This window comes from Bacillus rossius, chromosome 7 (genome assembly GCF_032445375.1).
Source record: "Bacillus rossius redtenbacheri isolate Brsri chromosome 7, Brsri_v3, whole genome shotgun sequence".
NCBI classification, from domain to species: domain Eukaryota; kingdom Metazoa; phylum Arthropoda; class Insecta; order Phasmatodea; family Bacillidae; genus Bacillus; species Bacillus rossius.
This window is the reverse complement of record NC_086335.1, coordinates 49,327,279-49,345,642: the sequence shown is the minus strand read 5'-3', so window position 1 is coordinate 49,345,642 and position 18,364 is coordinate 49,327,279. Positions and strand designations below refer to the sequence as shown.

Genomic DNA, 18,364 nt, shown 5'->3' with positions numbered 1-18,364 from the left:
TATTAATAAATATTTTATCGTCGATTTTGTTTTGTAAAACACACTCACTACGTACCTTTAACAACAAACGGAATGATAAAATAAACCCGAAATGAAAAAAAAAAAATTAATTGACCTATAAATAAAACCATAAAGTCTGGTCTCTGACGATAGTACACTCTATTACTTATAAATTAAAAAAATTACAATATGTTATTCTTAAGTGCAGGGCCGGCGCGTCCATATAGGCGAACTAGGCAACCGCCTAGGGCGCCAAGTAGCTGGGGGCGGCGCAGCACGACATATAACGGCTGATACAATATGTTTAACGATTATTGAAACTAGATGAAAATGGATTTTTGTAACAGTTTGGAATGTTTATATTGATATAAGTAATTATTTAAAGTCCACGGAGACCTGCTTATGATTTGTAATAAGTAAAAAAGTAAAAAAAAAAAAAGCCTGCTTACATTTGATTGTTGACAAAATCTTAGGCTTACATGATGTATTTTGAGGTTTGAGGCAAGGAAAAATTTTTTTGGAGTGTCCGGCCCGGGGGGGGGGGGGGGGGGCATTAAGGTTTTTCGCCTAGGGCGCCAATTTACCTTGCACCGGCCCTGCTTAAGTGCTACAAACACCATAAGAAAACTTTTTCCTGTCTGGCTTCGTCGCCCCTAGACACAAACCTGAGCACAGGGCGATCAATCACTGTCAGCCCACGCATCAACCACTATCGTGACGTTAAACACGTGCCAATTTTAATAAACACTACGTGACTAATGGCTCGTTCGGTCCTGGAACGTTTTACTGAATTGTTAGGGCTAATGAAATCACGTGAGCGATAAAACGCTGATGCAGCAGCACGCATGCTTTTAGAATTTTTATATTTTTGATCGGAAGACCGCGTTTACCTCCACAACTTCGTTAATACAATTTTCCGGATAGAAACAATACTAGACTAATGGATCCCTTGGCTAAGGGATCCACTAAAAGTGAAGTGTAGTGGACGCAGCCATTTTTGGGTTTGCTTCCGAATTCTCTCCGGTGCTTTCCTACATGCGTCCACTAAATCGTCAGTTCCAAGGATGCGACACTCGCATTCACACTGAGGCGTCCTTACATCCATTAGCTTCGGAATCGTGTTTTATTTTGTTTGTGTATGATATTACTTTAGATTTTCGGCATTAAGAGTTGTTTAAAACGTTATAAGTATAAGTGGCAAATAAAGACGTCAGTAAAAATGATCGAAAGGCGAATATAAACTTATAGGGGTATTTAATTCTCATTATAAGTATTTTTTTTAAATATAAATTGAGATTCATAACAATATTTTTATTTTGATTGGAACTCGCCTGCGCCTGACGCCGCCGACTTGCTGGAATATAGTAAAGGGTTTTTGGGCAGAAGACAACACAGCGGGGCCTTATTCGCAAGAAAATGGCGTTCTTACAAGTACGTATTATTTTAATTACTTGTGTAAATCAGTATTGTTAAACAGTGTTATATGAGAATATTTTTAGCCGGGTAATTGAATATTTTATTGCTGGTATAGGCCTATTTATTTTCGCGATTTAATCAATCATAGCTTTGATATTTACTAAACCAATTTTTGTTATGGTGTGAGTATTTATTGTTATTTAATCAGTATTGATTGATCGATAATTATTGATATACTGAGTTGTTATTTTGATGTAAATATTTTGTTAATTAATGTTTATTTAATGCTTTTGTTTGAAAAAATACATAAAAAATATTTTTTTCCAATACTTACAAAATAAATGAAAGCCAAAAACCCCGCGCTGTGTTATCTTTTTATTAAATTGTATACATTTTTTTTCTGAGTAATAGTAAATAATACTATAAATGTGGTTCAGAATAAAAAATTATCGAAGTTGATTTACTTTTTAAAACGTGTATAGATTTAGTTAGAATTGTTTTCATGCTATAGTAAGATTCTGAAAAAACTTAATATGTATAACATTTAACGGTGTAATTATTTCAACAGTCAGTAATATGTAGTGTTAATTAATCATTATTGATTGAGCAATAATTATTGTTATCCTGAGCAGTTACTTTAAAGTGAGTAATAATTTTGTTCATTCATGTTTATTTAGAAAATTGTCTTCTTTTTCTCTTTCTCTCTCTGCCGTTTTACTATATTTAAAACTCAACGTTTGAATTGCCAAAGAAGTTTCACTTCTATCACATGTTCTTTTTCATACAATTATCATGCACTAATCTAAATTTCACCTTTGGTTTTCTTGGCTTCATATCACACTGCCAATTTCTTTCTGTTTAAGAGCACTTTTATTTTTAAACGGGAACCGATTACCGCAAAAATCATGAGTTATCGTCTTCTTCTATGCCTAGGTGCAGATGTTTTTCAAGGGAAAACAAATCCTAACGCCCATTATACTGCAATATGCTATACCTGCACCTGCGGTTTCTTCTTTGTGATTGGCAGCCGTCTGCGAGAGAAGCTGTTGCCATATTTGACCGAGCCACTCAGGATGTATTTGCTTCCACACCTAATCAAGAAAACACAGACGATGCTACAGTGTTTTAAGTCCAATGGCGGCTCCAGGCCCTGGGCCCGTTTGCTTTTGAGGGGCCTTAATATTTTGGTGAGGGGCCTTACCATGGGCTTGGGAAGGCGTAAGGAATAGCACATAGAGAAAAAGACGTTTAGGGGCTCTACCCTAAAAAAATTTGAAAATTAAACTCTTTGAAACAATTTTTTGAAGCCAAATTTTGATTGTGGTTTTGCTAACTTGGCTTAAGAATTTGAAGTATTTCTTACCTGATAAATTATGCTCGGGTTAGTTTTTTTAAAAATGCTAACGCTCAAACTCTGTTGAAATCGCGCCATTACACGAAGCAATAACATTTGCGAAATTTTTGTCTTGTACGAAATAATTATAACCCGATTGAAATCGAAATGTATTGACAATCAATCATACTGCATGTCGGTTACAAATTTAATTGTTCCTAATTCTCGTTCATTTTCATTATTCTTCGCAGAAAACTAGACAAACAAGGAAAGTTAAGTATCATCCCAGAAAAAAACGACGAGAGCTTTCCGGTGCTTCGGGCTTAGTTTCAAAGCCGCTGAATCCAGGTAAAGATTGAGCGAGATTAAGCAATTTAAAAATAAATTGCTTTGGTTTATCGCCTGTATCTTATCGCGTGTCCGCCGCCTTATCGAGGGGTATCGGGCGAGGAATGTTTATCTGCGGGTTCGGCACACGCTTGCTCGGGCGCTGCTGCGCTGTACGGACGGGTTCGCTGCAACTCTTCAGCAGCCGCGCCGTCGAGGTTCTGCTGGGAATCTCATCGTCTCTGCTCGCGGCGCGACACCGCGGCGAGGCGACCGCAATGGCGCGCTACAGCGAGGGCGTCATCGCGTTCCTGGCAGCCGTCTGTGCGATCGGCAAGTTATCTCACACTCCTCACTAACGCATCTCAAGCTCCAGGAAGGAGGAAAAAATCGCGTCTGACGAAAGTTACCTGACCATGCTTTACTCATAAGTAGGGCCATGCAGATTTCGCGGAAAAGATCTGAACATTTATCAGACTGCAACAAGGTATATACCCGCGCCTGTGGTTTCTTCCTTGTGATTGGCGGCCGTCTGCGAGAGAAGTCGTTCCCTTATTTGACCAAGCCACTCAGGACGCGTTTGCTTCCGCACTGAATCACTGTGATCGGTGTTGTTACAATCGATATGTACCTGGAAGAAACTCACCCAATCACGAAACACATACGACGCTACAGTGTTTTGACTTTCATCTAGTCCCGAAATCTTTTCGCGAAATCAGCATGCCCCTACCCATAAGCTTAGACCTTTAAATGACGTACGCGATGGGGAATCTTGTTTCAATACAATTATCTAGACACACGTCATTGCAGTTTTTCACTGTTTGTCACGGGAAAAAAAAATATTCAAGAATGTAAAACATAAGAAAACTTGGAAAACACAGCGAACAGATGGCCCAAACGATGAAATCAAACAGGTGTTTTACAACGACGACGGAACAGACGAACACATTCAAACTTTAAAAAAATCAGACAGCACACTGATTCCGTGACTAGATTTCTCTCACTGAATTTTTGTGCTGTCTGATTTTGCCAAAGTTTAACTGTGTTCGTCTGTGCTATCTTCTTTGTGATGTCCATAATACCTGCTTAGTTTCATCGTTGGGTCCATCCGTTCACTGTTTCGTCCAGAGTTTCTTATTTTTGCATTCTTGAATTTTTTTTTCCATGAAAAACAATGCGAAACTGCATCGGCGCATGTCCAAAGAATAATTGTATTCAATAGAAAATAAGTGATTTACACAGTACGAATCTATTAATACTAGTTTTAGTAAATGCTGACATATTGCTTTAACATTTTTGGCTCATAATTTTATTTATAGAACATTGCGTATTTGATATGCATGATGAATCGTGAGTCATCGATAGAAAATTTTATGTACAGACAACAATATCTAAATATCCCAAAAGTAAAAAAAAAAAAAAAAGTTAGCAACTACGTCTTATTACCTAAAGGCACAATAATCTAACGATTATTACATATTTTAAGATAAGAAAGTAGCCAGGTAATTAATAAGAAATTACTCGGGTATTTTCTTGGACGTTTAAAATACCCACTGATGAATTATTCGAAGTTCAGACAGTAACGTTGGCAGTCTGCTATGTAAACTGTCTCAATAAAAACACACATAAAAATAATGAATATTTTAACAAAAAAAATTCAATGATTAAAATTTAATACATTTTACTGTTGTATCCCAAATACAGAATATTTATAGACAAACGGACCACGCCTGACTGGCGATGTCTCAAGAGAAAATTGGACAAAAATATTAGTATATATTTACCCCTTAAGTTTTTTCTTAAATGTTGTTATCGCCATGTGCCCTTGAAAATTAAAATTCAAATAAACCTTTTTGACGTGAAACATTTTCAGAACCGATAGGTTGAGTCAAGGAAATGACGTCTTCAGAACGTATCGAGAATCATAAAACTCATTGGGCAACGAACAGTGCAGGGCGAATTTATGTAGGTATGTATCATGTTTGGCTACCAAGTTACTTGCAGAAAACACTGTCGGCGGCGGCAGCAGCACTCAATGGCATGTTCGCATACTTGCGCATTTGCATACTTGCGCATTTGCATACTTGTATTACTCACACGCAAACTTCCGCACTCGGGTGCAATGAACACATTCTTATGAACTGCCATACCAGTAAACTCACCACTACGCTTGTATACTTGGACATTTGTATACGTATTAAATTTTTTTTTGTACCCTACAAATTTTCCTATATTTTTCTGTGTGAATTTTGTCTCCAAACGCGCATAGCAGCCATGGGCACGTTCTTTATTAAGAAATAAGGGAAACTATTTGTAGATAAGCAAAAAAATTAGCGAATAACTTTTCTTATCACTGAGATATTATCCCTGGAAAAATAATATGACGAACAAAATTAAGATAGCCAACATTTTTTTCCATATAATTTTATAACACAAAGCTGGTGTAAATGTTTATTGTCATATTACATATTATGAAACACATTGACGTCCTGTTGGAACACTATGTAAAACCAGATGTTTTCGCGAAATACACACACCTAAGTGAAATATGTTGAATTTGAAGTTTTTGTAAGTGGACAACAATCATTATCCTGGAGGTTACTGAACCCGCGCAATTTGTCCAGATCGTAAGCACATACACCTACCCTTCTTCACCGTCTTCCCATTCGACCGCTAGTGCACGAGTTTGGAGTGGCGTTCGCCGCTGACGCACTCTGCTCCTCTACCGGTTCCCCCACCACGTACCTTAACTATTCCTAGCGACTGGAAGAACTCGCGGTTTCGATGACTTAACGACCATCTTCTGTATGTATTCGGGAAAAATTAAAACTGATCATTGGTAACTGACTCGTGACAAATGTTAACTGAGGTGCTTGGGATTCGTTGGGGTGGGGTTAATTAATTGACTTAAAGCACTTCAAATCAACCGTGTTCGAATCACAGAAACCTCCTAAAGTTATACGGATTTGGATTCCATAGCCTATCGAGAAATTAAACCGCGAATTATTCCGGTCTCTTAACTATTCCCCTCGTGCGTTCGGAATTTTCGTGACGCTCGAAGATTGTAGCCCCCCATCCTTCGTCCTCGGCGAAGAAGTGTTTCAGTCGAGGCACCACCGAGGAGTGTACAGTCACGTGTCTGGGTCTGCGCAGGCCTCGCGCCGGCGGCGGACGCGGCCATCAAGGCCGACCAGGCGTACTGCCTGCAGTTCACGTGGGTGGGCCCCAACTACGACAACTCCACCTTCGACAACAAGACGTGCTCCGAGCTCAAGTACGAGGCGTGCACCGGCCCGCTCGTCGTCACCAGTGAGTACGCGCGAGGCGAGGTGGCTCCCGGCAAGCAGCTCGTACCGTGCTCTGCGTTTCCCCTTTTCTTACGCTTTGTCGACAATATTCACTTCATTAAAAAGGAAGTTTAGCACTCACGAAAGGGTGAATCTAGTCACTTTAAATTACATGCGGTATTTTGACGGGTGAGCTGAATTTTTGCCCCTTGGATGGGCAGCCCTTCAGGATTTTTCTGACAGTGGTTAGTTTAGGTTAGGTTAGGTTAGATTAGGTAGGGTTAGGTTAGGTAAGGTCACTTTACAAACTAACCACTGTCAGAAAAATCCTGAAGGGCTGCCCTTCCAAGGGGCAACAATTCAGACAACCTTTCAAAAACACCACTGTCAGAAAAATTCTGATGGGCTGCCCTTCCAAGGGGGCAACAATTCAGACAACCTTTCAAAAACACCACTGTCAGAAAAATCCTGATGGGCTGCCCATCCAAGGAGCAAGTTTTCAGGATTATTTAAACTATTAAAGGAGCGTGTTTTCAGAAATAGGATGGGCTGCCCTTCCAGTCTCTGTACAAATAAACTACTGTCAGAAAAATCCTGAAGGGCTGCCCTTCCAATGGGCAACAATTCAGTCGCCCCATTTTGACAAATGTAAACATTTATAAATTTGTAATAACTGAGAAATAACTTTATAAAATATAACATAAGAAACCTTGCATTAGTTTTATAACGATGAAAGTTAAAAAAGAGCAATTTATTAAAATTAAATATAATGTATAAAGTAAAAAAAAAAACGTATAAAATATAACATTGTTTCATGAATAAATATGAGGGCGGTATCTTTTTCAATCTCCGATGTTCTATATATAGGTATATAAATAAATTTACGTAACATGTTAATTTTACCATTAAACGTTCAGCAGGGTCTCACTAATTTTTCTACGTAATCGCCAAAACGACAGATGCATTTGTCATATCGTAACACAAGCTTCTCAATGCCTTCTTCTAAGAAGTTAGCCGCCAGTGTCTATAGATATAGGGCCAGCGCCTGGACCTCTCTCTCTCTCTCACGACGCCGCTGTGAGGCGGGTGGACTAATAGTGCGGTGCACTGTCTCCCTCAATATTCGCAAATCTTGCGATAAGTCTTGCCTCGCGATTAGTCCACCCGCCTCACTGCGGCGTCGTGAGGGAGAGGGAGATCTAGGCGTTAGCCCTGCATCTCTATTCACTGGCGACTAACTTCTTCGACGAAGTAATCGAGAAGCCTGTTTTGGCGATTATGTAGAAAAAATAAGTAAGGCTCTGCTGAACGTTTGGTAGTAAAATTATAATGTTATACAAATTTGTATTTTTATATAGTACATCGGAAGTTGAAAACAATCCCATATATGTACGTAAAATTACAGATATTTATACATCTGTATGTTTACAAATCAACAAATGTATCCCTACAGCAATATTGTTTGCATTTACACTGGGTTCGGTTAATTATCCGAGCATTTATTCTTTGTGTTGTATTCCAACTGCACACATTAATAAGCGTACTAAAACAAAATAAAGTCCAAGTATTGAATATTCTATTATCTTTCTGTTATCTTTTTCCATTGATATTTTTGTTTGAATGAAACAATATCTTGTAGTATTACGAACAATTTTTTGGCAACTAGTTTCTAAAGGAATCTCTTGTTTAGCAACATTTTCTTTTCTGTATAGTAATGTAATGACACGAAGTGCAGAAAAATACCTGAATTACCTAATTTCATTTATTAAAATGTAAAACACATTCCTTTAATCTTATGTTTAGTATCGTTTGTGTATGCATGGGAGAGGATGGGAGGATATCACCCCTATCCAAAATCCTAAAAATTTAAAAGCAAACATTGGAAACAGTGGTTCTATCCCTTCTCCCCTCCTTGAAAAAAATTATGCTATTTACATATTTATAGAATTTTATATAATTTATAATGTATAATTTTTACTAAATATATTGTAGAAGTTGAGAAAATATTAACATTTTAGTTAAGATATCAAAATATTAACTTTGTCCTTTCAACATTGCAAGATTAAATTTTAAATTCATATTTATTGTATTGCAATATTAAGACCGCGACAAAAGAGAAAAATTTAAATTTAAAACTATGTAAACATCAGAAAGAAATTCAAACCACATTATCGAAGAGCTCATTATCCCCTACTGTTTATAAAGTTATGTAGTTTTACCAGTGCCATTTTCTTGTTTTGGTACATAAAATGTTACATATGCCCCAATTTGAGTATTTTGTATGTTTATGCACGATACTAGATACGTGTGTAAATAATTCTTAAAAAGTAAAAATGATATCATCAAAATGTTGATTTTTTTTTCCCCACAGCGAAATGTAAAAATATAAAAGCATGAAATCTTGGTTCTAAGCATGATCCGCCCTCAACGTGTTCTTAGATGGGTTTCGCAAACAGACCCCACTGGGACAGCTTGAGCAGTCCTCGTATCACGTGTTTCTCCTGAAGCTCCGCACACGGCGTGTGTTCTCCGGGCGGGCGGGGCGCTCGACAGAGCGCGCAGTAGTTTGGTTATCTTTTTTTTTTTTTTTAATTTTCAAGAACGATTTACACATGTCTCTAGTATTATCGTGCAGAAACAACACCAAATTACTCAAACTGGGGGCACACGTAAGTAACATTTTATGTACCAAAACAAGAAAAAAACGGCACTGGTATACCTACATAACTTTATAAACAGCAGGGGAAAACGAGCTTTTTTTTGATAACGTGGTATTAATCTCTTTCTGATGTTGACATAGTTCCAAATTAAAAAATTTTCTCTTTTTTTCGCGGTCTTACTATTTCAATACAATTAACATGAATTTAAAATTTAATCTGAAAGGGCAATTTTAATATTTTGATATTTTTAACAAAATGTTTATTACTTTCTCTACTTTTTCAATATACTTAGTTAAAAATTATAGATTATAAATGAAATAAGATTTTATAAATAGCAGAATTTCTTTTCGAAGAGGTGAAGAGGGTGTAGAACCACTGTGTTGACCGTGTTCGCTGTGCTGGTTCGCGGACGTGTTAGCGCGCGTGGGCGGTGGTGTGTCTCGTGTTTAGACGACCAGACGCCGCCCAACACCACCTACCTGTGGCACACCTACGGCTCGCAGGTGGCCTGCCGCCTCACCAAGGGCACCGTCTGCATCAAGTGGGTCTACAGCTTCAGCGGGTCCGGTGAGTCTTGCGCGCGCGCGCATCAGCTCCACGCTTTTGCGAACATCTCAAGCTCTCGGCAACACGGCATTCGGTACGCGTGATTGCGTGAACGGAAACGGGAAATAAGCAACCATGGTGCTGCCATCTGCGGTGGATGGCGCGAACAAAAGTTCCCGAAGCCAAAAGGTTAACTTTATTGGCATTATGGGCAGTATTTTAATAAAATTCCTTGTCGAAAATCAGGTCAAAATCCGGGGTTAACTATTTTTTTTCCAAGTCTATTTCGTGATTATCGGAGACGTTTCATCATGTAGTTTAAACTTTCGAATGCTTCGATAACCAAAGTAGCTGCTCCGGCAGCGAATTCTAGCGGCGGTTACGGAAATTGCGTGCGATTCGCGTCAAGAAACGTAGTTGAAAACAACAAAATTTTCGTATTCTTATCACCAGTTGGCATTATTTGAAAGAATTTTACGTTGCATTTCGTGTCCGATCTTCGTATTATAAGTTTAATTTTCAACATGAGAACACGTGAATTTCGCTCGTTACCGAGATTAGATATTTATACATCACTGGCAAGTATTGAAAGACTCGCTAACATATTTTTTTCCCCTGCTACAGTTAATTATAACAGCATGCTCTCTCAATTTTTGACAGTGACACACAAGGCATGCTGTAGGAACTGATTTAAAACATTAAGCCTTTGCTAGTTTACACTGTAGGCATGTCATAGAGGAAAACCCGAAGAACGGGAAAAATAAATATGAATACGGAAACAAACAGAAAAAAGCCAAAATCAGTCGATAACAAATTTGAATTTTTTTTAAGTTCAATTCAGTGCGATGACGTCACAAATACAATACAGGGGCATTCAATATGGCGGCGGCCGTGACTTCGTTCAAGGTGTCGCGTGTCCCGAAACCACACACCACGCACTGGAGCCCGTATATATTAATATTTTGTATAATACATACAATTTTTTTTTATCAGCGATCAAAAATATTAAAGATAATTAAAATAGTACTGAGAGCACAGCGAACTCCATGTCAGTCAGAACAATTTTCAGGTCCATATTAATACAGTAGGCTGACAACGACGAGACAGTTGTTACAAAAAAGTAAATACAAACAACAACCTTGGAAAAAAAACAGCAACAGACAGAGGAATCGAACGATGATTCAAATTCAAAACAGATAATCTGGATAACACATCGAAAAAAAAACAAAAAAAAACAACGACGCACATGCGAACAGAGCAATTTAATAAAACAGGTGTTCTGACAACACAACGACGATCTCACAAACGAACACTATAGTAGATTTAAATCAATCTTTCCCATTTCAAGAATCCATTCAGAGCAGCTAGGAACGGCCTTGACTTGTTTAAAACACTACAAGAACATAGTCTGGTGTCCAGGGCAGCTGCACGGGGACTTCTCGCAAGGGGGCTACAGTAAAAAGAAAGTTTACACTTGCGAAACATGATATTAAATAAAGGAATTTACTGGCCTTGATATATTAACAAACTCATTGCCTCAAATACTAGCCTTAATAGTTTCATACAACTTTTGATGAAAGAAAAATTTAGCACATGAATTTAAGTAATTAAATAAACAAAAATATAGCCCCCAAAATTAAATCAAATATTTAAAAAACGTGCTTGGCAGTGGGATGACATCTTCAAGACAAACTGTATAACGTTAATTGTTTTTTTGTAAAATGAACAGAAATAGTCATGTGAAATTACAGATATATGCAAAATTAAAATTTGTACATTTACATGAAAATAACTGTATCACTACAAAATAGTGATACAGTAATACTTGGTTTGCATTCTTACCCGGATATTTTTGTTTAGTGTTTTCCTAGTACCTCCAATAGTTAAAGTTTTTTTTGTGTAAACCGTTTCCTGAATAGATTTCCACTATTAACTGCGCAAATCAATAAGCATAATAAAAAAAATAAATTCCAATTATTGAATTTTTGTTTATCTTTTCCGAGGTATAAAAAATTAGCCTACGCTTGAATGAAACATCAATTAAAATATAAAATTATGCGCCCATTTTTCTCAAGAAATACTCAGTATTATCTCGAAAAAAATATTTCATGAATGCAAAAATTAATTATAGCTTTGTGTTATACAAAGTTGCTATATCTTATTGCAAGCTATTTCTTGGCAACTGGTTTCCAACGTAATGTTTTGTAAAAGCACAGAAAAATGTTTTTTTCTGTGTACGAGTCTGTTCCGTCGCACGCGCATCGCCTGTTTTTTTCTGTCCCCGCATCGACAGCTGAAAAGGCGCTCGGGCCTAACAGCGAACGAGAATCCTCTGTGGCATTGGTAGCTAACGCATCACGCTCATAGTAGTGTGTGTCGTGTGTTGGATCTCAACGGCCCAACATGACTAATTCGAATGAGCACCGAGTCAGTTGGGAGCAGGGGCGCAACAACAGGGGGGGCAAGGGTATTCCCCCCCCCCCCTCTGAAACCTTGAAGTGGGGGCAAACGGGGGCATAGAAAGTGCTGTGTAATCAATTTTTAGATAATAAAACTGCTTAAATAGCACCATTTTCCACCTTGAAATACAAATTATCCCGGGGGAGGACCCCCGGACCCCCCGCTTCAATAGGGGGGATCGATGATTCTTTATAAAAGGGTATATTGCCCCCCCTTTGGAAATTTAGTTGTTGCGCCCCTGGTTGGGAGTCAACTTAAGTTTCTGTGCATAACAATGCGACTATAGAAAACTGGTTTTACGTTGTACTTGTACCAGCGCACATGTCTAAGACATCCTTTGAAACGACTTCTGTAACGCCACCTTGCAATTTCAAATATTTTCATAACGCTTGCAATAAATATTCCGCGTTAATTTTTTTTTGTCTGACATGGAAAAGTACTTATTTTTGGCTTCTTGTTGAAGTCAACACTTGTGAACTGGCGTGAATATCATAATAGTTGTAGTCATCCGTATAAGTTTTTTTCCTCGCGGCGCCTTCTCGTTGCAACAAGGCATAGAAGGTCTGGGAGAATGATTTATGCCTTTACATGCCAAAAAATAAGGAATAAATAGTTACAAATTAGAATTATAGCAAAAAGAAGAAAAAATCTAAGATGGCGGGGCATAATCTCCCTTAATACTTTGGAGGCACTGGGACATTAGAAATCATAAATGCCCGGGCAAGAATCCGAACCCAAGTATTATTTCGAACATTTTTTTTTTCTATCTAACCAGTTGCTTTTATGTAAATGTACTAATATCTCTAATTTTATTCGTTTATTTAAGGTAAATTTACAAAGTAAAATATAAGTGTGAAAATTAAGGTATTAAAATTTTATAATTATGCTGTCAATAAACATTATATTATGGTTTAAAATTATGTCTTAAGGAAAGTAAAATTATAATATTAAAAAATAAAAATAAAAATTACTATGTAATAGAAACTGTAGAAAACAATAAGGAGTATTTCAGGGTCCTATATCTCCCATTAATTTTATGTTTTTAAGCTTTCCCCCCCCCCCCCCCGGTTTAGCCTAACAGCATAGAAACGGGGATATAAATAATCACTACAAAATAACATAATATTTATTTTTTCGCAGCGGAGTACATCACGTACATGTGCAGCAAGATCTCGGTGCAAGGCGAGAGCGCAATGACGTCCGGCTGCGAGGAGCAGAAGACGAACGACAGCTACACGAAGCAGGTGTGCGCGTGTCGCTCCTACGCCGGACAGATGCCCTGCAACTCCGCCCCAGCTCCTTCCTCCATGCACCTGGTCGCCGCGCTCGCCGCGGCCGCTTTGCTCGCTGTCGCGGCCCGCAACATGGCGTCCTGAAGCCGCGCGATACGTTAAAAGGAGCATCACATACTTTCAATCTGCACGTTATTCGAAGTTGTTAGAAGATTGCTTATCGTGAGGGAAAAACCCCTACCATATTGCAAGGATTGATATATTTTACGGCCGTAGATTATTTTAAAGAACATTAACCTAACTTCCTGGAAAAAATAAAGTACCATTATTTATTACACTGACCGAACCTAACCTTAACTAAACTTATATCTTCGGTAAAATTAGGAACTGTTCGGATTGTTGTTGTGGCGTTCATCCCCATGAACTGTAGGCTATCCTCTGAGTTTGCGTAAAAAATGTACAGTTATAGTTTATATATATATACACACACACAATCTATTGGGGCAAATTTATGATACCGTTTTTACAGGATATGAGTGTCATACATGAATACTTGCTTAGTTTCCTCCCCCATTATACATTATATTTATAAAACAATAGGAAGAAAAAAAAGGCAGCTCAATGCTTTTAAATGCATTCGGAAAGTTTGCATTACTGCAACAAACATATAGCAGCGAGTGCCTGTGATATATACCAAGCTAAACAGTTACGAAAAAGTCCAAATAAAAACATAATTTAGGATCGAATACGCAGCGAAATTCAAAAGGGAATGAGTATGGTTGGTCGATTTAAAGCGTGATACCTACCTGTCAGGTGTAATGTTGTGTACCCACAATACAAGGTCACATATGGGCAAGACTACACAGAGTGCATAGGAAATCCAAATAATTTAATCATAGTGCAGAATAATATTGTTAAATTATAAATAGGGGCATGTATTTTCGCAAAAATATTTAGAGACTATTGCTGAGATTTAAAACACTGAAGCATCGTCTGTGTTCCGTGATTGGTTGAGTTTCTTTCAGGTGCATGTCTACCGTCAGCACACCAATCACAGTATTTCAGTGTAGAAGCAAAGTTTCCTGAATGGCTCAGTCAAATACGACAATGGCTTCACTCGCAGACGGCCGCTAATTCTAAGGGAACAATCGCTATCACAGGCATATCTCGTTGGAGTCTAATTAGCAATCAGATTTTTTCATGAAAATACATGTCCCTAATGATAATGCATACATACTGTGTGTTCATTTGAATTTATAAACTGTTCTGACAAGTAATTCTCCAATAGTTTGCCAATCACCAGAGTTTTGAGGTTAGCATCTACATATTTAAAGTATAGTAGGATGGTTCTCACGTGTATTTTAAACTGTTACCATTTTATACTGCCAATAAATACCAAAATTACATATTTAGTAATTAAAACTATGAATGTGCAGCGGTCAGGACCGCTGCCTTCAAACTTCGCGCTTCGGGCGATAGAAATATAAGCTTTCAAATGTATATATTGTCTGTAGTTACTATGTTTTAAATTATATTTATTGATGTTAAGATATGTTTTGGATTGAGTAAACTTGCAACTGAGTACTTATTGCATTTGAAAATTAAACTATGCAGTTTCTTATTTAGCAAGCATATTCGTATACGGAATAAAATATAATTAGCTACCGTATAATTAGCCTGTAACGTTGATTAATATGACGTATGTCTTATGAATTTCTTTTATATTGACAGAAACAAATCCATAAATAATTATATTATATAAGTATTCCATATTCCTTAGTTCCTCTGAAGTCACTCTATACACATTTATACTAGTGTTAAGTCTCGGTACCCCACGCAATATTGATTTTTTATTTTTTTCTCATTAATTCAATACCACCCTTGCAGATGCAGTTCGGTCGCAGATATTTTTAACATATATTCATTAAGTGTAATATGATGGGTGTAATATGTCGCGCAAGATATAATAACTACGAAGCCTAACGCAAATTTATACATTCAATGTATATTACACTAAGTACATATGTGTTGAAAATATTTGTCAACAAAAAAATGTATGGTATGAGAGGTATCAAGACACACTTTTAGAATAAGCCATTAAATAAAAGTAATGACGGAAAAATGAAAAAAATATTTAACAAGGCGTGTGTGTGACCGAGCCTTAAAGTAAAACAGTAGAAAAAATCTCTTTAATTTTCATTTGTATACAGTTGATATGCTATGTGACAGAAAGTTATTTCTAGTTTATTAAAATGTTTTGAATAAAAATGTTTAGAATTCCCATAAACCTAAAAACTTATATTTGTCAACAAGTCATTACTAAGTTTTGTTTCTGGAAGTGATTTAGTTTTACTCATTTATACATCAATACAAATTAATATAATTTAAATGCTATAATCTAATATCACATACCAGAAGAATGTTATTTGTAAATCTGGATAACTTGCAATTTACTAACCTAATTCAGCGTAGAGATATTTAAACGTAAATATATAAATAAAAATGAAGGGTATTTAACCAATGCAAATTTTATGAAAACTGAAACAATTTAAAAAAAATTAATTTATTTCTCTAAAAATGGATTTTTTTAAAGAAAGAAAATACCTAGTTGGGTCACGCATATAGGATTAAATTAGCTGAAAATTAACATAAGTTAATGGAACCTTGCTACCTTTTTAAATAAGAAATGCATACTGTACACATTTAATATATGCACAATGTACTTTACGGTATTTAAATATTTTTCAACAAGGATTTTGGCTTTTAAGTACCCAGAAATTTATATTCCTTAGTGCATCACAGTGCGTGAACGTTAGGAAGGAATTTAGAAATTGGAACCAGGATTTGAACTCGAAACTTTTATCTCGTTTCAAAATAAAGCACTACAATTTTCTCTTTAATGCAGAGTCAGCAGCCATTCCTGACCGACCAATGAGGGTTCTTTCTGGCCGTAATCGTGACGCAGCGCACTCTGTGGTGATCGATGCCTACACCACGGCATGCCTCATAATTATGAGCATCGAGTTGGTACCAAGGCGCATTACCGTGCTATCTATCAAACAAAGAAACCAGCATATATATATATATATATATACATACACATATATAATATCTTTATGCTACGGGAAAAATAAGGGTGCTGTTGCAACGTAGAGGTACATAATTTTTAAACACACAATAAAAATTTTTCTAAGTCGTGTGTTTATAAGCTGTGAAAGTTTCGCGTTGCAATGTTCCCAAATCGCGAAGTCTAGCTTGTGTGTTTCTAAATTATAACCGTTCTTACTTACGACAGTGGAGTTTTGTTGCTAAAGCAGGTCATAATGTAGTACGGAAGGAGTGGGAAATACAGAATTACTAGCATTAAGTTAAGAAATGACAAGATACTTAAACAACACAACACGAAACATTAAAAAAAAAGATGCTCTGATTGAAAAAAAAAAGAAGATTGTTTTAAGAGTTCGGGAATTGATTATTCTGATGTGTTTCTGGTTATGCTATCATACGAGTATATAAATATGTATTTACAATTGATTTACGCGTCTGCCGTGTCTGATTATGTGTGAATAGATCTTATGTGAACACATGTAAGGCAACTGCTATCAGACAGAATCTCTCCTCTTGTCATGTGTTTCATTCTGTGAGCATCCTGCCAAAGAGGTCCGGGGAACACGTTCTACGCTACGAAGCAAGGAAGATGGAGTCGCAACTCAACGTATTAACCAAACGCACTTATTTTCTTTGCTTTATTTATAGGCAACCTAATACCCAAAAGTTCGTTAATGTTCCGAAAGTAAAAGTTGGCAACCTTGATTTCATCCTGTGGTCGTTTATTGTCACCACAAATGTTTAAGATTATCTATTTTTCAATCCTACGGAACAACCAAAACATTATTTTAAAAAGATTTTTAACGTAATCACGTGTGCACATGGCAGCCATGCTTATTTCATTGCTACCAAGATAATTCAACATGGTCAAAAATTATTCTAAAGTTTAATATTTTGCAATTATACTCAATACGCTGAACTAAAAATGTTTGTAAAATTACTTTTATATTTAAGTTATTTGCAGCACCCGGCCACGCGTTGCCGTGGCTCAGCCTGGTTAAATTGAAAAGAAAGAAAATAGTGAGCACACAATTATATTTATCTTGTAATTTGTTTGAAGTAGGTAGGCATATGTCTAACTCTTTATATCTCTATATACGTTCCTTTATAAATCTCACTATTATTCTCTATCTCTCTACATCCCTTTATCGATATATTTATATATCACTATCTCTCTATATCTATATCTCTATGTCTTTACATCTCTATTCATATCTCTCTATATCACTCTATATCTCTCTACATCTATCTATGTATGTGTCTATGTTTATACATATCACTCTATCTTTATTTATATATATTTCTCTACATATCTATATATCTATAAATAACTATATATCCCTATATCTCTATACATCTGTATATCCTTCTCTATATCTCTCGATGTCTATATAATCCTAACTATATATTTATCTTTACAAAAAAGACGAATACATATTCGTTTACACATATATTTTTTTACCTGTCACAGGTGTGAAACAGGTATAAAAAGACGCGTGCGTATTCGAATGCAACGTTGTGTCAAAATTTCAAAGCAATCACTGAAGAACTTTAGGAGATTTAAGATTTTTAACGAACAAACTTTTACATTTTTATTTGTTTAGATTATGTTTAAGAAATTTTCAATATTTTCTTTATATTTTAAACTTAATTTCTCAACCGCACATATATTTTAGCTGCCATACTCGGCCTATTCAGTTTCGCCCCCCCCCCCCCCATTTCCCGCTAGCGTGTGATATCTGATATCGGATTTTCCCAAGTCCCCCTTCAAGGGGGGGGGGGGGGGGAGGGAGGTTTGCTGTACGAAGAATCTCCATCTCCCGGCTAGCGAGGAGAGCAGGATGCCAGAGGTAAATGAAGCGAACGAAATAACGGAAACTGAAAGAATTTCGCAACCCAGAAGGGGAAAGGGGGAGGAGGGTTGGCTGTGCTGGAGAAGAAGCTTCAACAGGGTTGTCCAAATTCTGAAGGAAACATTCTTACTGGGTTGAGCGC

At 36.8% G+C, this 18,364-nt stretch overlaps 1 protein-coding gene across 1 annotated transcript; it reads left to right on the top strand.

Annotated features, from left to right (window-relative positions):
• The first annotated feature begins 3,228 nt into the window (after positions 1 to 3,228).
• On the top strand, positions 3,229 to 15,529 carry LOC134534454 (uncharacterized). Its single transcript, XM_063372922.1, has 4 exons — positions 3,229 to 3,409; positions 6,230 to 6,385; positions 9,474 to 9,590; positions 13,170 to 15,529. The coding sequence occupies exons 1-4, from the start codon at positions 3,355 to 3,357 to the stop codon at positions 13,403 to 13,405; spliced, it is 564 nt and encodes a 187-aa protein (XP_063228992.1). The 5' UTR covers positions 3,229 to 3,354; the 3' UTR covers positions 13,406 to 15,529.
• Positions 15,530 to 18,364: the final 2,835 nt, after the last annotated feature.